At 39.4% G+C, this 24282-nt stretch overlaps 1 protein-coding gene across 2 annotated transcripts in view; it reads right to left on the bottom strand.

Annotated features, from left to right (window-relative positions):
• Positions 1-2868: 2868 nt before the first annotated feature.
• calr (calreticulin) overlaps positions 2869-24282 on the bottom strand; it is a 39431-nt gene continuing 18017 nt past the window's right edge. The window contains exons 1-9 of one of the 2 annotated variants that reach the window (XM_041208309.1): positions 23075-23165; positions 21583-21684; positions 20222-20425; positions 19193-19287; positions 10147-10356; positions 7899-8012; positions 5641-5784; positions 5460-5552; positions 2869-3310 (exon numbers count right to left, since the gene is read on the bottom strand). In XM_041208309.1, the coding sequence (XP_041064243.1) occupies positions 3170-3310; positions 5460-5552; positions 5641-5784; positions 7899-8012; positions 10147-10356; positions 19193-19287; positions 20222-20425; positions 21583-21684; positions 23075-23165 (1194 nt within the window). In that variant the 3' untranslated portion in view covers positions 2869-3169. Of the gene's footprint in view, positions 3311-5459; positions 5553-5640; positions 5785-7898; positions 8013-10146; positions 10357-19192; positions 19288-20221; positions 20426-21582; positions 21685-23074; positions 23166-24282 lie in introns of those variants that run through there. The other variant, XM_041208310.1, reaches the window with a different exon arrangement.

The raw sequence follows: 24282 nt of genomic DNA on the forward strand, positions 1-24282 counted from the left end.
TGACAATCTGAGAATTTAAATTCAGTTTCCAAAAAAGCAAATAAAAAGATGGAATCAGTAAACATGACCATGAAGATGTCGCACTGTCCTAAAAATCCAACTGGTTCACCTATGTACTTTAGAGAACAAAAATTACCTTCCTTACTTGTCTAATCTATATGTGTTGGTGACTCTCACCTGCCCTCTTACATTATATAAAACTGCTTGCAGTATTTCAGGAAGCCAGTCCACCACCATGTTCAGGGCAAATAGGGACGGACAATAAATGCCAGCTTTCCCAGTGACATCCATATCCTGAAAATTAATTTTAAAAGTTTCCTAAGACAGTGGACAAGTTATGACATTAGATCGCTAGTCCACAGAATAGATTCAACTTCATTGGGCTGAATTTTACTGGCCCCTGGGAGGTGGGGTAGGGGGAGGTCACTGGTAAAGTAGCATTGGATCGGCTCCTTGACCATTTCCTGACATCGGATAATTTTACTGACAGCAGGACTGAAATCAGACATGCTGCCTGCCCGAAGGAGGCGAGAGCCAATTTACATATATAAAAGCCCTATTAAGAGCCAAAGCAAAAAGGGTTACAGTCCCCATAGCCCCAACAATATCCCCACAGGGGTTTTGCCTCCAGTACTCAGCCCTGGAATTTTCAAAAATATTTTTTTGCTGCAGTGCCCCTGTCAACCTTAGCAATGGCCACCACATCTGGTGGCGCTGCTGAGCTGCCAGACCTCTGAGTGGGCCAGCAGCTCTCAGGGGTGGATGGCATCCTGAAAAGGCTTAAATGGCTGCCGCCTATAAGATTGAGAGAAAAGGCCAGCCGGCCACCGGCAATATACATTTACTGGCGTTGTCAGGCCTTTCACTCAATCGGCAAAATTCAGGCCTGTGTTCACAGCTAGCAATATTTTTACAACTTATATGACCTTGTCCTTTTGAATTACCGTGAATGAACCAGTTAACTCAACTTCTTCAGGGAGATTGGTGTTAGCTGTCTGAGACATGAGGGTGATATACCTCCTTGTGTAGAGCTGCTTTCAATTTTTCCTGGGTAGTCTTCTTCTGCTGGTAGCTGTGTCTGAATTAGTTGGTTTCAATCTCTTCTCCCTTAAATTCACAGCTCAGTATTTCACATATCTGGCTGATAAAGCTATATGATCTTAATATCTGTAACTCTCTCCGACCTTGCAATTACTTGTCATTAAGTTACTTACTGTTTGCGAGCAGGAACTTCTGTTTTGAGTATTTTTTTTAAACTTAATTTCTCCTCACTAAAATAGTTTCTTCAAGTTTAACAAAAGGAAATTACTTTAAAAAACCTCAGAACTCTTGCCAATAGTCTGAGCCCTTGCTGGCTTTTTGAGTTTGATACTTTCTGCCTCTGTTTTGAAATTAAACATTAATTATTGAGATTATGTTTGAAAAGTGATCCACAGGAACAACTTTTGGTAATATTACTGTCTGCTGGTTTTTTTTCATTTTTTGTAAAGAGTTGTTAAATTTACATTCAACATAGTGAGGCAGTTCTGGCTTCACTTTTAGCTGTTATACTGACCATTGCATATCAGTGGGCAAATTGCAATTGCACTAAGCGGTGGGAATATAAGGACAAGAATAAGAACTAAACCAAGGAACAAAGACATAAAATTTAGTGCCAAAATACCATCGTAAATATCAACAATTTCCAAATCCTCTTAATTCTATTTTAAAAATCTGACATCAGAAGATCTCATTACCCCTCTGAAACTAATTGCAACTTCAGAATTTAATGTGTAAACAGATTAACATGGAAATGCTGAGGCTGTTTTCCATCATTTACTGCTCTAGCACCCCACCACCACCACCTCCCCACCCCAGCAAGCCAGCAATCAGAAAAATCAATTGATTAACTTGAAAACTTTTGCGCACTCCCTCTATTCTGCTCTAATATCACCTTTCAAAATCTCAAAAAGTTAAACCATGTTCAGTGAGGTATAATTGGGATTTTAATGGCAATCTGAATAATAGCTGCTGTTAAACAACCAAGCTGACCTTGAAAATTAGTAGAATGATGTTAAATTTCTCCATTATAAATAATTTCTGAATTTTTTTAAATTTTAAAAATATTTTATTTCACTGTGAAGTTTTTAATTTGTGCTTTTCATTTCCTGGTTTTCTGATTATGAAAATTTTCTGATCATGAAAATTCTTTAACGCGATTGGCCGCTTAGACAATTTGACATCATTGCAGTGGTAAAGTTCTGGCCACAGAGATCGCTAGATCTCTCACCACAGCTTTCTCCAAGGTCAGCGCTACTTGGTGTTGCTCCAAGATATGCCAAGTTAATCAATGATTTCCAAGCTCTTCAGGTCCTTTCTAATAAGGGGTCTCACACAAGTACAGATAGAGCAGGCCATCTTAATGTGCCTTCTCTATGCCTGTGGGTTTGATGGCTTGATTTAGTAAGGGAAGTTTTATTCGTCTGAACCACTGTGATTTAATTAGTATTAAGCCTTTCCCTTTGTGGTATAAAGTCTAACCAGTTTTTAAGGACACATTTAAGGCATTTCTTAGAGCATTTATCCTGCATTTATGTATAATCCTTGGCATCAAAATCCAATTGGCTGAAAACATACCCTTTCTGGTAGAAGTTTGATAGTATTGGTGAGCCCCGGAGCCTTCACTGATTTCTGCTGGACCAATATTAGCACCTCTATTGAGTGTACAAACTTTGTACCGACAAACCTAGAGCTTTATGGACTATTAGGGTCAGTTTCATATTGGGCAGCAAATTTGTCAATTGAGCCAGCAATATGATAGCAAGGTTGGCACTGTGATAGGTATTACATAGGCAGACTGACCACAAAGAAACTATCTAATCCAATGAACTTCTGAATATCAGTCCAATAACCACAAGTTAATACTAAATTACATCCTAAACCAAAACTGTGATATTTAACACTGTACATTAATGAATTTTCATACCTTATGCTCTTGCATTTGCTGCAAATTCCCACCAATATTATAGTGCAATATATATTGAGAAAATAATGATACCCTTTCACCTTTAAGACACAGTTGTTTATGAAGGTACAACAGTGCAATTGTTGGAGATATCCTTTTGGAACAGGATGAACATTCTAAAAGTAGACAAATTGTCTAGCTGAACATTCAACATGTTTTAGAGGTTTACAATTCATATTTATGTGTATCCATTGCCCCATCTTCTTGTTTTTCCTCTTTTTCTTCTCCCCCTTCCTTATCCGTTCTTTCCTCCTTTTGTTCCTTCTTTTCTTTTCCCTGTTTTTCTCTCATTTTCTTCTCACCAACCTATTATGAAACAGCAAAATGTGTTACCTTGTGAAACCCTTTGCATTATGTAGTTTAAAAACAAATGTGAGTTACAATCAAAATCAAAAATGCAGCTGTCCAAGGTTTATGTCTTGCCAACACACACACACACATTAGTTGTTTATACTCCAGGAGTTTTGTAGTTCAAGTCAGGGAGATAATATAATTGTCATAATGTTATTGTAGCGGAGAGGTGTGTGTGTGTGTGTGTGTGTGTGTGTGTGTGTGTGTGTGTGTGTGTGTGTGTGTGTGTGTCTGTGCGTTGAATTAAAGGCAGCTGGTCTGAAGGCTTTAAAGGGAACCACTTGCATTTTTAAATAAACCAGACTACATTGAATTCAAAAGAGGAAGTTAAATATTACACCTAGCCAGCAGAAGTTAAGAAACAGTGTGTTTATTTTTCCCAAAGATTACTGGTAAAATTGGTACTATGAGAGATTTTTATTAGAAAGGTATAGGTATTATTATTACAAAGTCATTGTGAAACAATGGGAATTTGCATCCAAAGGGAAAAATATGTATAAAGGAGCAAAGGTTGTGTGTAAGGGAAGGAATTCTAAGATCTAAAACATGTGAAAAGCCTCCAGCATTTAAGCCTGAAACTGCTGTCTACAAAGAACTGAAGTTAAGAAAACTCACTTTGAATTGGATTGTTAAGGGTATCGTGTTTGCCTGGGTCTTTTAAAATCTACGTGTCTTACTGTTGCCTTAACAAAAGTGTAACTGGGAGTTAGATTAACCAGGGGGGATTTAGAAGTTATCATGGTAGTAATTTATAGATCTGTGTGCATGCTTAAAATCATTTCTTCTATTAATAAAGGTTTAATTTAGTCTTGGTAGTCTTATTACTACTGAATTCAAGGCACGCATCTCGAAATTTATAAAAATTGCAAAACAGTTGGGGCAGTTGTTTCAAGTTTCCCTTTGGGATTTGAGCAGCTCAGTATTTACCATCAGCTGTGCCATAACATTCAGGATAAATATCTATAACTTGAGGGCAAGAGTCATGTGTTTGGAGGCTCTATAAATCAGACAGTGGAGTCACTCTATACACTTGTTCTAAATATGATCTGATGTTTAAGCATGACACTTAATCATGAACACCAGGTTGTCCTACTGTCAAGCATCGATTAGAAATATTGCCAACTTACGTTGTTCTGGTTTCAACGGAGGCACACAGTGCGCCTTACAATCTGCCACCAAATTTATAATCTCTGCTTTTGCTTAATGGAAACGTAAACAGGGGAGGTTGGGTCCTGGGCCTTATATGCATTGATTTACTCAGCCGGAGACTAATGGTCAATCTCAATTTAAGGTGATGCAGCCAGATTGATCTGTTATACAAGAACAGCTTTTAGAGGAATCAAACATTGCTCATCAAACGTTGCTTTTGTGTATGGGACAGTGTACGATAAATTCAAACTTATCTTGTTATCAACACATTACATCCCAATATATTTAAAACACAACAGCTAAAACAGTGCTGTCAAGATTTATCGCAACAGAAGATGCTGCAGTTGAATTACTATTAAACTGAAAAGTTCATCGGTTTATCATCTAAACTGCTTGAATTAATGCTTTTAACTCAGGTGTGTTAATATATTTTCAGCATATTTTCAGCAAGGAGAATTCAGTACAAATTGAGTTATTGAGGTAATGTGGCATGGAGCTAGAGCCATAAATATTTATTATGACATTTGACTTGAAACATAATAGTATTATGTGATGAATATAATACTGGGATATAATTGTGCAACTTCCTCCATCCCTAAAATCTTCTATACAGAATCCTGTGCTCCTCCAATTCTGACCTCTGCACATCTCCAACTTCCTTCATCCCACCGTTGGTGGCCATGTCTTTACTGGTCTAACCTCTAAGCTTTGGAATTCCCTCCTTTAAAGCTCTTTGCTTCTCTCTCCTCAAAATCTAGCTCCCTGACCAAGCTTTTGGTCATAGGTCCTACTGTCTCCCCTCTTTGTCCTGATGTCAACTTTTGTCCAATTACATTTCTGTGAAGTACCTTGGGACATTTTATAACATTAAAGGCGTCATAAATGCAAGTTGCTGGTGTTTTTGATGGCATTCAGGCACTGGCAAAAGATCTTTCGAAATAAATGAATCAACTACCTTAGTTATTCCCCATGTTTGATTGCCAAATTCCTCAGCATATTTTACATCATTTGTAATAAGGAAATTGTCAAAGATTGTTCCAGATTTCACCTATGACAGACAAAAAGATAGAAAATTTACAATGTATAATTTATGTTTGGCTCACTTCAATAAAGTATTGAATCCTCAACATACATACCTGCCACAGATCAAGGCCAAGAACACCGATATTATTATATTGGTACATGTTGGCATCTAATGTGTATTCGGGATTATCAATTTCTGGATGGACCCAATTTCCTTTGAAGTTAGGATTGTTAATCTGTTGAGATTTCCATTCACCCTGAGCACAAGGTATTTTTTTTATTAATTTGGGGTTCATTTGACCATTAAGACAATCGCAACAAGCACAATTAGAAATTAAACAAATTCTTTCCTATTAATGCATTGTGCTGTATTGTTTACAAACTGAATGTTTATCCAAAAGGGAGAATGAGGAAGAAAAACCTAGTAACACTCACCTTTACAGAGTCCTTGAGAAGGAAAAATATCATGCTGGGCACTGTATTGTTGAAAAGCTAGTCATTCAACTGATTAACAATTATCAAGTAATCCTACCGGTCCAAGGCTAAAATACGCTTGCTATTCTACTGAGCAGTAGTTTGCTGGAATTTCTTTTGCAAAACCCTAAATATGTTCCTGACTGATCCAGACCTTACTAATCTGAATCTAAATTGCACTAAATTGAGTGAGGAGAGAAGCATTTGTGAGATGAAGAGGTGAAATTGTCAGAGATTAGTTTCCTCCAGAGGATGCTGTAAGTGCATTTTCTACCCTCCCAGCTTCTCAGGTGTCCCCCATTTTCTCCTAAGATGCTATTTCCTATTGGCTTCATAGTAAACTTTTGCACCTGGTGCCTTATCCAAATGGTAATGTTTCATCACAAGTCTAGACAATGAAAGTGGGTGCCATAAGATCATCACAAGTTTGATCTTGTTTACCATTAACCCATAAGTACCTTTGGCATAAATAGGGGTGGGTTCACTTGCCACAACTACTGTATGTCTGCTGCAGCTTGGCTGAGATCAGGTCATTCCACAAGCCTGGGGGCCTTCAAAGTTAGCCAATTTACTCTCTAGTAAGCGTTATTGGGTTGGTTAAGATACAGTAAACTTTCCAGAGGAATGTACTTTATCTTTTTAGTTCATATATCCCAAAAGAAATTTGTTGGCTTTCTGGAATAAATGTTTCATAGCTTGACTAATTCAGTGATGAAACTATTTTCCTGGAAAACACCTGTTATAAATATGAAGTTTGTAAGATTGTTATGATTTGGGACTGTTTAATTTAGGATCAAATGGAGTAATGAAGGGGTCATGTGACCTGTTCTGAATAGCCCAACAAGCCTGTTGTTAAGGGTGGGGTTGGGGCAGGTTGTTTTGTCAAGGAGAAGGTGCACAATATTCACATCTGTAAACAATTACCAGATCAGCTGTGCTGATGGCAAGGGGACTGTCAGTCTCCAAATCCCATGGAGGTGTTAGGGTAGTCTGGTTTTATAAATAGTTATACCTTAAACTGTCTACTTAGTTCCAATATAGAATGAAGTTTGGGGTTTAAAGGATAGCTAATTAGAATTTCTACCCGGGTCCAATTGATTCATGTCGCCATGGAGATGGGCTTCAAGAGGGGAAGAGTCCATAGGAAGCCATTGTATGTTTTTCTAAAAATATCCCTGAATCTCTCAGACAGGGTCAGTCTGTGAGAATCAGAGAGAGAGAGTGTGCGCAGAGAGATAGAGGCAGCAAATCTCTCTTGTTCACCAAGCAGGACGTGGGTGGGAGCTCGCGGTCGGATTGAAGAGATTAAATTCATGAGTTTTTAAATGAAACTAGAAGATTATGCTATCTTTGACAATAGGTGGGGGAATCTCCAATTCATCCCAGTCCAAGGAGTAGAAGTTATCTAGCTGGAAAATGATAAAGGAGCTAAGGATAGCTTTGGACCGGTTCCTGGAGAATAAGTGTCCACTTAAGGAACAGAGTGAAATATAACTATGGCAGTGAAATTTTCATTGTGGTAAAATTTAAATGGGTATTTTTTCTGAAGTTTAGAGTATAAGTTACCTACTGAAATATTGTTTAGTCAATGTTGCTTTTAGTTTATTTGTTGCAGTCAAAGTCTTAAAATTTGAAATCTTGACATGTGATCCTTTCAGTCATTCACTGGAAGTTCAAATTTCAAAGTTTTGGTCTCTACGTGGATGTTAACACCACCATACATTTATGGCCTAAGATTGTCTAACATCTAATTTCTCCTTGTGCAATGTTTCAATTGCTGGAGACACATGCATCCATAAACTAGAAAACAAGTTATCAGAAGCAAAATAATTTAAACATAGAGTAACATGAAAGAAATATACGCCATGAAAAATAAAATCACATTTTCAATTTTCACCTTATATTCTGGATTCTGAATCATAGGAGGCTCCCATTCACCATTCATCACATCATTCCAGTCATCAGATTTCTTGGCATCAGGATCTGGAATGGTTTTTGCCTTTTCCCAGGCCTCAATTTTTGTTTTTAAGCGAGAAAGAAGAAAAGAGAAAGAAGGTGAAAAAATGTATATTTACTTTCTGAAAGCATCTCCAGAGCCTAAAGTTTTTAGATGTAAAGGAAATGCCTAAATTTCCTTCGCCTGATTACAAAGCACTTCTCAAATAGTGGGTGGAATATTACACAGAGACAGAGGCCCCACCCCAACTTATAAGGTGGCGGCAAGCCTGCTTCAGTGTGGCTAGAAGCCCTGAGCTGATTTTACGGTCATTGGGCTGATAATTGGCTCAGGGCGATACATGCACCCCATCTGGAAGTCCTCAATCCCAGAACAGCTCTCCTGTCTCAGTAACGCCACTGGGAGCAGCAGCCACTGCCGGGACTACAAGCAGTCTCCAACAACAATCGACACAGGTGCCAGGTTAGGTGATGAGTGGGGTGTTCTGCCATGACCAGTCTGGCAGCCCCAGCGAAGCAGTTGGGGGGTACTGACATTGTTGGGGGAGGCCTCTGTTGGTTACAAGGCATCTGACCAGGAGAGATCCCTTCCCCATTATGTAACAAGGCCTCACCACCTGGCATAGACATCCCCCCTCCACCGCACTGGTAAATTATGATAGGCGGAGACCCTTAAGTGGCCAATGCATGCTACCCGATGCCTGCCCACTGCTGTTAAAATACCAGTGGGGGTGGGTAGGGGACAGGCACAGCACTCCTGTTGTGCCTCCTAATTTTACATCCCTTGCCCCACCACCTGCCAACCCATTCCTGGGGTGGGCAGGGGGTTGCAAAATTCCACCCAAGAATAAATCTCATTAGCACCAAGAATTTTTCAGGAATGGATCTTTGCCACTTGCTGAGCAAAACAGTTTTGTAGCTGCATCCTTCTGTCACCAAATGTTAAAACGGCTTGCTATTGTTGACCATCTGTGATCAATAATATCAACCTCAACCAGAAATTCATTCAGCTCCCTTTTGAATGCTTGCATCAAATATGCACTCACTGCACAAGCCAGTAACTTTAATGATAACCTCAGAGCATCCTAATATCGAGCCTTGTTCTATGCTAATGTAATTTATGCATGTTACCTATTTCTTTCTAACATAATTCAAATAGCCTATTCATAGATAAAAGCCTAGTTCTGTTATTTTCAAATACTTCATATCAAATCTCCTAAAAGTCTTTGTTTTTGCAAAATAAAAATCTGTGCCTATTGTGATAGCTGTAGGCTTTTAATTTAGGTACCAATTTAATGGCCAATTCTGAACTTTCTCCAGGGCTTTTCTATGTGAAGGGTCCAAAACTGGATGCACCCATGAAATAATTAGGTATCAGTCCAACATATGGAGAGAAGAATCATGTTTAGCAATGTAAATCCCAAGACTGGCACCAATTAACATCCCCTTAGTTCTGGCGCAATTAAACAATAAATGTAGACAAAGAGACAACAACAACTTGCATTGACATGGAGCCTTTAACGTAGTAAAGTTTTCCAAGGTGCTTCGCAGTAGTGTTTTCAGACAAAATTTGATACTGAGACGCTTATAGATATATAACAAATGACCAAAAGCTTAGTCAAAGAAGTAGGTTTTAAGGAGTTACTTCGAGGTGGGGAGGCAGAGTACCTTAGGGAAGGAATTCCTGAGATTAAGCAACTGAAGGCGGCCACCAGTAATGGAACAAAGGAAATTGGGGGGGGGGGGGGGCGCGCGGCACAAGAGGCCAAAATAGAGGAGTACAGAAATCTCAGAACTGAAGAGATAGAGGAGTTACAGAGATGGAGATGGGTCATGGAGGGGTTTGAAAACAAGAATGAGAACAAGAGTAAAATCAAGAAATTGCCAGATGTAAGATCTAAGACTGCCTGAGGAGCTGAGAAGTTACCAAGAGACCCTTGAAAGGACCAAAGTGACAACAGGAAGAGGAGCCTTGAATGGTTCTTCATGTCCTGATCTTGCTCACACGGCCCATCCATGATTTCTAAGCTCTGTGCATAGTGAAACTTTAACACAATTATCGGTTATAGCATTCAAAATCCGAGTGGCTTACTCACTGGAATCCTGTTAAATTTGTGCAATTTTTAAAAAATGCCACTAAGGTAGTTATAAATTATTTAAATTCTTCAGAGTTTATGATGCCCACTTACTTCTGGTTTCACATCATCAGGGTCATTAACCTTCTCCCGATCATCCCAGTCTTCAGGTTTCTTAGCATTTGGGTCCTTCATTGTTTTAGGAGGCAGTAGGTCCCAGTCATCCTCCAGAGTCCCAGATTCAACTTTTTTGTTATCAATCTTCACTTCATAAGTGTTATCAGAATGAACTATTAGGGTGTAGAGATGTGTGTATTCATCGTCCTATGGGCGAAATGTTATTTCAATTCAAAAATAGAAATGACTTCTTCAATGATCAAATTCCACCCCTCAACTGCAAAATAATCAGAAATAGTTTCCTTTCATTTACTAATTTACCACTTCTAGCAAATCAAACTTGTTTGGCTTAGTAGTAGAATTATCTATCTCCAGGTCGAAAAGGCAATCCAGGTGAGCGGAAACTCCAGCTCTGAAAATTAATTTCAATAAAGTGTAAAGAGCGGGGGATTCTTCAAGTATAAAGAGCAGGGATACTACAGTAATTAATTAATAAATGAAGTAAAATACAATAGTGATGGCAGGATGGGTGATGTGTTGCTGCTGCAGCATGTGGAATCTACTGGACACCAAGGTGATCCAGAGCAAACACATCTATAGTTAAGTATTTGCAGCTCAAGGAACTTTGGAGTTGAGGAGCTGGAGTCCGAGCTGCAGACATTGCACCACGTCAAGGAGGGGAAAAGTTACTTGGACACTTTGCTCCAGGAGGCAGTCACACCCCTCAAATTAGGTAATTCAATTTTGGTCTGTGATCAGGGACAAAGGGTGCGACTGCTGAGGCAAGTATGGGGACCCAGGGGCAAGCGTTTGAGGAACCTCGGCTCTTGCAATTGTCCAACAGTTATGAGCTTCTAGCAAGCTGTGTGGCCAAGAGCGGGGACTGCAGGGAGGATGAGCAAACTGACCATGGCACCATGGTACAGGGAGACATTCAAATGGGGGGATGAGATAGGAACGTAGTAGTGGTACAGGAAAGTATAATTAGGGGCATAGATACTGTTCTCTGCAGCTGTGAGCATGAGTCCTGAAGGCTGAGTTGCTTGCTCAGTGCCAGGGTTAACGACATCTACTCAAGGTTGGAGAGGAACTTGGAGCGGCAGGGGAGGGATCCAGTTGTTGTCATCCACGTTGGTACCAATGACATTGATACGACTAGAAAGGAGGTTCTGCTAAAAGAATTTGAACAGTTAGAAGCTAAATTAAAAAGCAGAACCTCCAAGGTAATAATCTCAGGATTACTACCTGAGTCACGAGCAAACTGATATAGGGTAAATAAACTCTCAAGTAGTTAAATGCATGGCTCAAAGATTGGTGCAGGAGGAATGGGTTTCAGTTCATGGGGCACTGGCACCAGTACTGGGGCAGAAGGGAGCTGTTTCAGTGGGGTGGGCTTCACTTGAACCGTGCTGGGACCAGTGTCCTGGCAAATCGAATAACTAGGACTGTACAGAGGGCTTTAAACTAAATAGAGACCGGCGGAAGGGGAGGTTTGGAGAGGGGATATGTAGGCTTACAAAGCAAAAGGATATGGCAGCATTGCATGGCAGCTATTTAGGTAATGATACCCAGAATGTAATAGGAAGGGACAGTGTACACAAATAAAAAATCAGCAGCAAATAGGGTCAAAGTGTAAAAAAAATGGTAAAAAGGCTAAATTAATGGCTTTTTACTTAAATACACGTAGTATTTGGAACAAAATAGATGATTTAACGGCACAAAAAGAGCTAAATGGGTATGATCTTATAGCCATTACAGAGAAATGGTTACAAGGAGATCAAAGCTGGGAACTAAATATTCGAGGTATGTGACTTTTGGAAAGGACAGGCAGGAAGGAAAGGGTGGTGGGGTAGCTTTGTTAGTACGAGATGGAATAAGTACAATAGCAGGAAACGACCATGGATCAGAAGACGTAGAATCAATATGGGTGAAGGTAAGAAATAACAAGGGGAAGACGACACTGGTGTGAGCAGTCTATAGGCCCCCGAACAGTAGCTATACTGTAGGATAGAGAATAAATCAGGAGATAATGGGGACATGTAAAAAAGGCAGTACATTTATCATGGGTGACTTTAATCTTCATGTAGATTGGGAAAATCGAATTGGCAGAAGTAGCCACAAGCAAGAATTCATAGAGTGTATTCGGGACCGTTTCCTAGAACAATATGCTATGGATCCAAGCAGGGGTCAGGCTATTTTAAATCCGGTTATGTGTAATGAAGCAGGTTTAATAAATGTTCTCGGAGTAAAAGATCCCCTAGGAAACAGTGATCATAATATGGTGGAATTTAGCATTCAGTTTGAAACTGAGAAAGTTGGGTCAGAAACAACTGAGCTAAACTTAAATAAGGGTAACTACAAAGGAATGAAGGCAGAGTTGGTTGGAGTGGACTGGGAAAGGAGTTTAGCAGAAAAGACAGTTGATGAACAATGGCAGACGTTTAAGAAAATAAGTCATGACTCACAACAAAGGTGTATCCCAGTGAGGAAGAATGATTCTAGAAAGGGGATAAACTAACCATGGTTAACCAAGGAAGTTAAGGATAGCATCAAATTGAAAGAAAAAACATACAATGTGGCAAAAATTAGTGGTAAGCCAGGGGATTGGGAAAGATTTAAAAACCAACAAAAGATGACAAAAAAATAATAAAGAGGGAGAAAATAAACTTTGATGGTAAACAAGAAAGTCATATAAAAAAGAACAGTAAGAGCACAAAAGGAAGAGAGAGAAGCCAAAGTGAACATAGGCCCCTTAGAGAATGAGGCTGGGGAAATAATAATGGGGAACCAGGAAATGGCAGAGGAGTTGAATAAATACTTTGCTAAATAGTCAAGGGGCAAAAGTGTGTGGAGGGAGGAGGGCAGGGAGGAAATAAATACAATAACTATCACTAGAGAAAAAGTACTAGGGAAACTAACGAGGCTAAAGGCTGATAAATCCTCTGGTCCTGATGGGTTGCATCATAGGATATTAAAGGAAGTGGCTACACAGATAGTGGATGCACTGGTAGTAATCTTCCAAGAATCCTTAGATTCTGGAAAAGTCCCAGAGGATTAGAAAACTGCCAATGTAACACCCTAATTCAAAAAGGGAGGGGAAACAAAAAACAGGTAACTATAGGCCAGTTAGCTTAGCATCTGTCATTGGGAAAATTTTAGTGTCTATTATAAAGGATGTAATAGCAGAGCATTTAGAAATGCATAATATAAACAAGCAGAGTCAGCATGGCTTCATGAAGGGGAAATCATGCCTGACAAATTTATTAGAATTTGTTGAGGAGGTAACAAAGCAGGATAGATAAATGGGAACCAGTAGATGTAATATACTTGGATTTCCAAAAGGCGTTTCAATTATATACTATATATATATATATATATATATATATATATATATATATATATATATATATATATATAAAGACTTGGAAGCCAAGCGGTGAGAATGACACAAAGAGTCTAGGGTAAGCTAGTGGGCAAAAACTTGAAAGATGGGAGAAAAAGTGTGAGGTTATGCACTTTGGCAGGAAGAATAGAGGAGCTGAATATTATTTAAACAAAGAAAGACTGCAGAAAGCTGCAGCACAGAGGGATTTGGGGGTCCTTGTGCATGAATCACAAAAAGCTAGCATACAAGTTCAGCAGGTAATAGGGAAGGCAAATGGAATGTTGGCCGTTATTTCAAAGGGAATGGAGTATAAAAATAGGGAAGCCTTGCTAAAACTATACAAGGCCCTAGTTAGGCCATGCCTAGAATACTGTGAACAGTTTTTTGTCTCCTTATCTAAGGAAAGATATACTGGCATTGAGGTAGTCCAGAGAAGGTTCACTAGGTTGATCCCAGGTATGGAGGGATTTTCTCATGAGGAGAGGTTGAGTAAGTTGGGCCTGTACTAATTGGAGTCTAGAAGAATGAGAGACGACTTTATTGAAACATAAAAGATTCTCATGTGGCTTGACAGGGTAGATGCTGAGAGGTTGTTTCCCCTTGTGACAGAGTGTAGGACCAGAGGGCATAATCTCAGAGTAAGGGGTTGTCCATTTAAGGCACAGATGAGGAGGAATTTCTTCTCTCAGAAGGTAGTGAATCTTTGGAATTCTTTACTGCAGAGAGCTGTAGGGGCTGGGTTGTTAAGTACATTCAAAGCTAAGATAGACAGATTTTTAATCAGTAAGGGAATCAAGGGTTACGAGCAAAAGGCAGGAAAGTGGAGTTGAGGAATATCAGATCAGCCTTGATCTCATTGAATTGTGGAGCAGACTCGATGGGCCGAATGGCCTACTCCTGCTCCTACGTCTTATGGTCTTATGAATTCTGTGTTGACATCCAGCAGTATATATGCATCTGGTGGATGTGAGTGACCCTCCTCATTGTTTGGGTTATAGAAGCCCATGATACTGTATAGGACTAATCATGCCACTGAATAGTATAAATATGGTTATGACCATGAAAACAGCATTCATGTCACAGCTTGTCAATCTGCCTGCAAATCCTTCCACTGCTTCATATTATTCTCCGAAGCAATTGTGCGAAGATACAAATGTAACAACCACCATAATGGACAAAGATTTCTGAGACATTTTAAAAAAGGCAAGTCAAACTTATCTGCACAACTCAATTCTTTTATTGACTTATGCTCAATATGAAAGATCAGGAATATAATTATTTTGTATCTGGAAACTTCCCATCAGAGCCAAGCAATCCTTGATCAGACAGAGCATTGTTGATTTCAAGCAAAGCTCCACACTACCTGAATGGATTTTCCATTTCCCCAAAATAGCTATTGTTATGCCCAAGAGAAACTGCAAGTTTAGAATGGTGGACCTCTATTGAATTGCAATTGGGTAGGAACTTGGCCAAAACTAGTTTTAGACAGAACCATTTAGCCAGCAGAGTTGAATTCACCATATTGGTTTGGACTAAATTAAAACTCAGATCTGGAAGACAGTATGCTAAGGCACTAAGTCACCTGGCTCCTACCTACATTGTGGAAACTATCATACTATTTGCAAACATAAACATAGAAGTGTGCTGCAAGAAAAAAATATGCATATACCAAGTTATTTGAGAAGCAAATGATTTACTAAATGTTTAAATAGCAAAACTGCTAAAACCTGAGAACAATGAGAGAGGTGGTGGCATTGTGGTATTGTCACTAGACTGGTAATCCAGAGACCCAGGGAAATACTCCGGGGACCTGGGTTCAAATCCCACCATGGCAGATAATGGAATTTGAATTCAATAAAAATCTGGAATTAAAAGTCTGATGATGACCCTGAAACCATTGTCGTAAAAACCCATCTGGTTCACTAATGTCCTTTAGGGGAGGAAATCTGTTGTCCTTACCTGGTCTGGCCTACATGTGACTGTCTTAAATGTCCTCTGAACAAGAGCAATTAGGGATAGGCAATAAATGCTGGCGTCGCATTGCCCACATCCCATGAACGAATAATAAAATAAAAAATTTTAGTCAATAAAAAGTTCCTAGTCCCCCCTTCTTGATTTAATTTCCTGTCAAAGGGTGCTGAGCCACTTGATTCAAGGTCTGAGGCATTAATTGCTGGAAACTGCACAGGAGTAATCAGAAGTGACTCACCATCTTCTTTAGAGAAGCCTCTTTTAACATCAGTTTAGCAGACACTTTTTAACAGGCTAAATTATTAAGCAAGTTTCTAATAATTACTTAGAGTTAATGACAAAAGCAAGTTATACACAATACAGTGCTAGATGTCTGGAAACAGTGTTACACTCGAGATGAAGTACTCCCAGAATAAGCAATCATGTTGCAAAACAAAAACAAAATAGCCTTTAAAGAAAATACAATCATAATCTTATCAGAGTGCCCCTGCCAGGAGAAACAAATGCTCAGTCACAAATGTGCTTTTTTAAAAAAAATCACAACTGAATTTCTTTCAAGAATAAACACTTGTTTTGAAACTCAGCCTGACAGTGATCAGCTAAACAATACCAATCTTTTACCAAAGCTAAATAAAGATTATCTGATAAAAACAAAAAAACTGCAGATGCTGGAAATCCAAAACAAAAACAGAATTACCTGGAAAAACTCAGCAGGTCTGGCAGCATCAGCGGAGAAGAAAAGAGTTGACGTTTCGAGTCCTCATGACCCTTCGCCAGAACTTGAGTTCGAGTCCAGGAAAGAGCTGAAATATAAGCTGGTTTAAGGTGTGTGTGTGGGGGGCGGAGAGATAGAGAGACAGAGAGGTGGAGGGGGGGGGGGGGTGTGGTTGTAGGGACAAACAAGCAGTGATAGAAGCAGATCATCAAAAGATGTCAACGACAATAGTACAATAGAACACATAGGTGTTAAAGTTAAAGTTGATAATATCACCAACTTTAACTTTAACACCTATGTGTTCTATTGTACTATTGTCGTTGACATCTTTTGATGATCTGCTTCTATCACTGCTTGTTTGTCCCTACAACCACACCCCCCCCTCCACCTCTCTGTCTCTCTATCTCTCCGCCCCCCAAAACACACACCTTAAACCAGCTTATATTTCAGCTCTTTCCTGGACTCAAACTCAAGTTCTGTCGAAGGGTCATGAGGACTCGAAACGTCAACTCTTTTCTTCTCCGCCGATGCTGCCAGACCTGCTGAGTTTTTCCAGGTAATTCTGTTTTTGTTAAAGATTATCTGAGTTGATTATGAGGACTACAAAAAACACGGTCTTCTGGTTTCCATTGTTTGATCATTTCAATCAGAAAGGATTGTTAGATTGCACAGAAAGGAATTTTCTTACATTGCACTCTAGGTTCAAAATATTTAACTTAATTGATTTTCTTCATTAGAAACAAGTACCGCCCTCCAACAGCCTGGCCAAATTGGGATTACAGAAATGTTCTTGCAGGCATATTCCTTGACAATTTATCAAAGTGTTACAGTGCCAATGTACTTTATACCTTCAACAAATTATTGTGGCAGTGAACAAAAGACCTTGCCCACAAACAAATATCCTGACTTTTAACCTCTATTTTGGAGGTGTGATATTTAAAATCAGAATTTATAAGTTAAGTAAAAATGAAGAACAATGCAAACAAAATTCCATTCTTGGCATACCTTAATCTTACAATGTGAAGCAATCTCAGTGTAAAATTTTAAGTCAACAGCTAAACAAAACACCCTAAATTGATTAATAGCACACTACGGAAGGTTCGAGTAACATCAATCACTAATTGTGCAAAACATAATGGGGTGAAATTTGCCATGGTAGTAGTGAATCAATAGCCCATTTACACTCCACTCAATTTATCTTTCCAATGAATTCAATGGAAAACACCAATGGGCCAAATGTAAAACAAGCTGACAATTCACTATCATTTGCTTTACATTACATTGTAAGGTGGATTTCACCCCCAATGCATTATTAGAGTTTTTTGAGGATTTAGTAGGGCAGATAACGGGGAACCAATAGGCATTCGATAAGGTGCCGTGTGTTGGTAAATAGGCAAGATAAGGGCTCATGGATTTAAAGGTAATATATTGGCATGAATAGAGAATTGTTTAACAGATAGGAGGCAAAGAGTGGGTTTAAATTGGGTCATTTCAAATTGATAGGCTGTGACTCGTGGAGTGTCACAAGGATCAGTGCTGGGGCCTTAGATATTTACAGTACATATTAATAACTTAGATGAACAGACAGAGCAATGTATCTAAGTTTGCTGACAATACAAAACTAAGTGGAAAGGTCAGCTGTGGGGAGGCTGCAAAGAGATATTAACAGATTAAGTGAGTGGGTAACAAGATGGCAGGTCGAGTATAATGTGGTGAAGTGTGAAGTTATTCACTTCGTAAGAATAGAAAAGCAGAGTATTTTTTAAAAGGTGTGAAACTTGTTGATGTTCAGAGAGACTTGGGTGTTTTTTTAAATTTATTCTTTTATGGGATGTGGGGTGTTGCTTGCTAGGCCAGCATTTACTACCCATCACTGCCTGCCCTTGAGAAGGTGATGGACTGCTACAGCCCATGTAGTGTAGGTACACCCACAGTACTGTTAGGAAGGAGTTACTTTGTAGTAGTTTGATACAACTGAGTGGCTTGCTAGGCCATTTTAGAGGGCACTTAAGAGTCAACCATATTGCTGTGGGTTTGGAGTCACATGTAGGCCAAACCAGGTAAGGACATTCATGAACAAGATGGATTTTTATGACAATTGATAATGGTTTCATGGTCACCATTACCATTAATTCCAGATTTATTAATTTAATTTAAATTCCACCAGCTGCCAAGGTGGGATTTGAACTCATGCCCCAGAGCATTGGCTTGGGCCTCTGGATTACTAGTCCAGTGACACCAATATGCCACCACCTCCCCTAACTGGGTGTGCTCATACAAGGAATGCAGAAAGTTAGCATGCAGATACAACAAGCATTTAGGAAGGCAATTGGCATGTTGCCCTTTATGGCAAGGGAATTGGAGTACAGGAATGAAGAAGTCTTGCTACTGGACTTTGGTCAAATCACATCTGGAATACTATGTGCAGTTTCTATTTCCATATCTAAGGAAGGATATACTTATATTGGAGGCAGAACAGTGAAGGTTCGCTAAATTAGTCCCTGGGATGAAGGGCTTGTCCTATGACAAGAGGTCGAATAAATTGGGTCTATATTCTCTGAAGTTTAGAAGAATGAGACACAATCTCATTGAACCGTACAAAATCCCAAAGAGGCTTGGTAGGTTAAAATGCTGGTCAGGGAATCTAAAACATGAGGCACAGTAAGGGACTGACAGTTTAGGACCAGGATCAGGAGAATCTTGGAATTCTCTACCTCAGAGGGTTGTGGTTGCTCCATCCCATAAGACTGGAATAGACAGACTTTTCATCTGTCAGGGAACCAAGGAATACGGGGAGCAGGCAGGAAGGTGGAGTAGAAGCCTAAGATCAGTTATGATCATACTGAATGGTGGAGTCGGCTCAATGGGCCGCATGCTTTACTCTTACTTTTATTCCTTGTGTTCGCATGTTTATTCTACATACCTACAAGTTTGTAAAACTCAAACTTAGCGTTATTTGAAAAAATAATTACCTTGCATCTAATATCTTTTTTAATCAAATGGTATTTTCCTTTGTAGTTGAAGATCACATGAACCTTTTTAGTTTCTGGTCCGCAAATATCAGGACCTAAGGAATGTAATAATATTAGGACTTTACTATTGAGTTCTTAAATAAATTATAAGCTTTCAGAAAAACACTGATTTTCACATTCTGCCATAAGCTAGCGATTGGCAGCAAATTTCAGCACCAATTACTGTTGGGAAATTGGCGTGAATTTTGTATCAACGCTAGCATAACTTTCTGATTATGCTGTCACAGGAAATTCCAGCCCCAATGCAATATACCGTAATGCTATAGAAATACACATAAATGCTTACCACCAAACTTCTGTAAACTAAATTATCTCAGATTTACATTAGTTTAGATCAATTTTAATCCAAATTAAACGTAATGAAAAAAAAACTCCCTATTTTTCCAACCTGCTCTTAAAAAAAGGATCCTTTCTACGTCTTCCTTCTCATTCACCTACCCCAACAGGGAATGTTCTGATTTTTATAGTTGCACTCATGTTTGATGAATTTAAGGTAGATCCAGTGACATATTAAATAGAATTACCTGGAAAAACTCAGCAGGTCTGGCAGCATCGGCGGAGAAGAAAAGAGTTGACGTTTCGATTCCTCATGACCCTTCGACAGAACTTGAGTGAGTCCGGGAAAGAGTTGAAATATAAGCTGGTTTAAGGTGTGTAGGGGGGGAGAGAGAGACTTCTCTCTCTCTTTCTCTCTCTCTCTCTCCCCCCCTACACACCTTAAACCAGCTTATATTTCAACTCTTTCCTGGACTCACTCAAGTTCTGTCGAAGGGTCATGAGGACTCGAAACGTCAACTCTTTTCTTCTCCGCCGATGCTGCCAGACCTGCTGAGTTTTTCCAGGTAATTCTGTTTTTGTTTTGGATTTCCAGCATCCACAGTTTTTTTGTTTTTATTTTTGTTTTTATAGACATATTAAATAGTACCATTTCGAAGAATGAGAATCAGTTGATTTGTTGTCACCACTTACCAAACATTACATAATAAGGAGAATTTCCAGACATGTCTTCCTGGTTCAGATTAGCAGGAAAGAGCTTAATGTATCCACCACCACAGTCAATACTTTGTTCATGTTTTACAGTGTATTGTATGACTAATGTTTGTCCTTCATTGTTGAATTGTTCAAATTTAATTGACCTTGCATAGAACTTGGCATCCTGACTTGTCTGGATTCCTAGGAGGTGAAATAAAGTATATATTTTCAGATCCTTTGGAGGGCAGACCAAAAATTCAGTACAAGGACTTTAACTAAAATAGCCATTCCTAGACAGCTGCCACATTGGGGTGAGTTTTGTTGTATAACCTTAACTGTCTGACGTAGCACATGGAAAGCTGTCTGGGGGAAGAGGCTGGCGGTGATGTGTGGAGAAGGCCATAAGTAAAAAATAGGTCATGTAACTGCACAAACTCCAGAATGAAGGCTGGAGGCACAGAACTTAAGGCATTTGTCATTCTGTCTTTAAAAGAAATTGTTTTTGTGTAGGAATTTCTGTGGTGGATGTTGTTCTCATTGGAAAATCAGAACTTGTTGCCTCCCTGGTGTTAGGGCATGGAACATTTCAGAAGAGCTGGAAAAGATTACAGAGTGAGCATGGGAACGGTCAATGTGGTCCATGTGGAGTGGAGTCAAAGATAGAGGAAAGGCATGACATTTTTGCAAAAGAAATTTAGGCAGTGGATTTTGGAACAGAATACTCTGGATTACTTCCCCCACCATGTGCTAAAAGAGGGAAGGATTGAAGATTAGAGAACTCAACATGTGGCTAGAGGAGTGAAAAAAGGTTTCCATTTTGTGGTACACTGGCACCAGCTCTGGGGAAGATGGAGCTATTCTGCAAGGATACACTACATCTTAATAGGAAGGAAGCTCATGTCATTTAAACTAGGAAAGAAAGGGGCAAGGCAAATAAAAAACAATTAGAAAAAACAAGAAAAAAATCTAGAATTAGATTAGATTGATATATAAAAGATGACTAATATGCAGAATGAATAAAAGTACATGAGAACAAAATCAAATCGACCAGTTATAAGCAGGAAGCATGTTTGATCAAAGTATCATGGGAAAAGCAGCAGCATTAAATGTAACAAATATAAAGTGGGCTATAATATTTTTAAGAAGTAAATATATAGGAAAGGAGAAAGAGAGGCAATATTAACATAGGAAGGAGGCTACAGAATCAATATGGGTAGAGACCATAGGATTGTTGCACATGTACAATACACACCATCATTATGGGTAGGGAGAAAAGAATGGAAGGGGAAAACTGTAGGCAGATTAGGGAAATGAGTTGATGTACATTCATCATTGCTTAATCTATTTTCAGTATTTACCTTTGTCCTTCTCAGAATCACCATAAAATTTTCCAGTATGGAGTATGAATTTACCATAGTCAGACCTGTGTTTTGATTCTACCCATCTGTTTTCCCAAGCATCTGCAAAGGAAAAAATGGAAATGCAATAAAAACTTCTTTAAAAACTATACATATGTTATTACATGATTGAGAAAGCTCTGAAACTGGATAATGGTTGTAACAAGTTAAAGCTAGGTACTATAATAAATACCTTTTCTGATGTTGCAGCCTACCTGATGGAGAAAACTAAACTTCTGATAGGACCAGTGTAACTGGCCCAAGAATGAAGGCTGTTTTAAAAAATGGTTGTCCACAAAGCCTAATGCATTACTGCTGCAACCACCAGGCTTATTCACTATTGGCCCCTCTCCACCCTTTTAGGTTGTAATGACCTGTGCTGTCACTCTTAAATTAACTAATTTTAGGAGCAATTTCATTTTAAATTCAGGTATTAGATGTCATACCTAGATATATATATATATAATAGCTATGGCCGTGCGCAAAAGGAATTTTTGGGCTTCAAAAAAACAGCAAAGACCTTGTTATCTCTACAGAGGTCTTAATGTCCCCTGTGACTACAGAACTCAGATTCCAAGGAAATGCACAAAAATCCTTTGCATTTCTAAGGCAGAGCTCTGGCCAACAGAGACGATATGTCTGTGAGAACAAAGGGGCCCTGAAACCGCTGAAACTTATTAATGGATGCAACATTTACCATCTCAAGACTCCAGACCAGGAAGCTATATCCTTTGAACAAACCAAGGGGAAGAAGTGGGAGTTGTCACATGAACCCCACCCCCCCTCCCCCTCCCCCACCCCCAAATTGCTAGAATCTGTAATATTGCCTTGTGAAGCTAAATCCAGGCAGTCTGCCATCTTCCGTCAACAGAACAACACCAGAAACAGAGCCCTGTCCAGGTTTTAAATTGCCTGGCCTTCATCTATACTGGAACATCTGAACTTCTGTACCAGTGCCTCCTCTAAAACTGATTCATCTCTACTTGTTTCTCCCAAATGGAAGTCAACACTACTGGAAAAGTGGATCACCAGGCATCAATTTCAGCCAGATAACCTCTCTGAAGGAATACACCACCGGACTTTTTATTCTGGACTCACGTGAAAAAATTATTCTTATTTCATTTGCAGAATTTTTCTGGCTTGGAAAATAGAAAAGGGCTTGTACCAAATGATCGGAAAATTAAAGGTGCCCACTGTACCACACATACAAAATTTCACCTTGACCCAGTGGTGCCATGGTCAATCACAGCAGTTCTTGATGAGTCTTGTGGGGGAGTGGAAGAATAACTCATTGGGGTTCTAAGAATGCAAACGTCAAGGGAATAACTGGTTTTAAAATAAACTCGGGGCAGGAATGAACGTTTGGTATTAAATGCTCGTTATCATTAACCTCGCCCAATGAACCAAACTGTGCCTTTCACCTCTTCCCTAATGCACAAACTCTGCCGCTTACCGCCATCTGCGAACTCTTCTTTCAGGTAGATCAGGGGCTCTGCCAGCGACTGGGCGGCTAAAGCCACCAGCAGTAGTATGGCTACCTTCATGTCACTGTTATTAAGTTGTTTCGTGTGTTGTTTGTTTTTTCCCGTCGTTATTCAGAGCCGGTCAAAGGTTTAAGCTTCACGTTCTCTGTTAACGATAGAAAACTGCCGTTTGCCCCGACAATAAAATTGCTGTCCAGCAGTTAAATTAATACAGGCCATTGGGTGAACAATGTTATCTGACGGCGAGACGGCCAGCAGCCAATGAGGAGGAAGCTGGGCTCTGTGAAGTAATTGCCAGGTTCACAGAGACCCTGAGAGAGAGGCATGACCTTTTTCAAAATTAAAGCAACATTTTTCATACATGAAATTAGTAACTAAAAAGGCATTAATAACATACATGTGCAAAAGCCCTAATAATAAATTATAAAGCACAATGAATTTGTATCATACCCCATATCCCAATTACCTGGAATTAAAGTCATTGATACACACAAATCAGCAATGTCCCAAGGTCAATCCTTGTGTGGCACCAGTTGATTTCATCCCTGAGGTAGTAAGAGAAGTGCTATGATTGACCATGGCACCACTGGGTCAAGCTTGGGTTACAGCTCCTGACGGCTTTATTGAGACCACTGTGTAAATGGTGAATGGGAATTGCCTATCATGTTCCAAACAGTTTGATAGCCTGCTAGCTCTCCTGCACTGGGGGAACATGTATAGAAAAAAACAAACTATCATGGTGGCGGTTCAGCAGCCAGGTGAAAAAACTTCATTGTTTAGTTCTCCCTACCACCATCTCTCTCCCCCCACCATCCAAACCCTCTCTTGCCTCAAGACTCCATGCTCTATGGCTATTCCAGCCTCTGGAATCACTTGCAATGATTTATCCTCCTATTCCTGCACAGAAGCAACATAAGAGCTCATTTGGACAAAAAAATAAGGCAGCGGGGCATCAGGACTCTGGGCAGGAAGACTTGGCAGAGCATCAAGAATCATAACAAGGAGATACAACAGACAACTGAGACCTAGGAGAGGTATGAACATCAGCACTGGGACAACATGAACTGCAACAACAACTTATATTTATATAGTGCCTTTAATGCAATAAAACATCCCAAGGCACTTCACAGGAACCTGATTAAATAGTATGACACTGAGACATATAAGAAAATGTTAG

Source organism: Carcharodon carcharias, chromosome 16 (genome assembly GCF_017639515.1).
Source record: "Carcharodon carcharias isolate sCarCar2 chromosome 16, sCarCar2.pri, whole genome shotgun sequence".
NCBI classification, from domain to species: Eukaryota; Metazoa; Chordata; class Chondrichthyes; order Lamniformes; family Lamnidae; genus Carcharodon; species Carcharodon carcharias.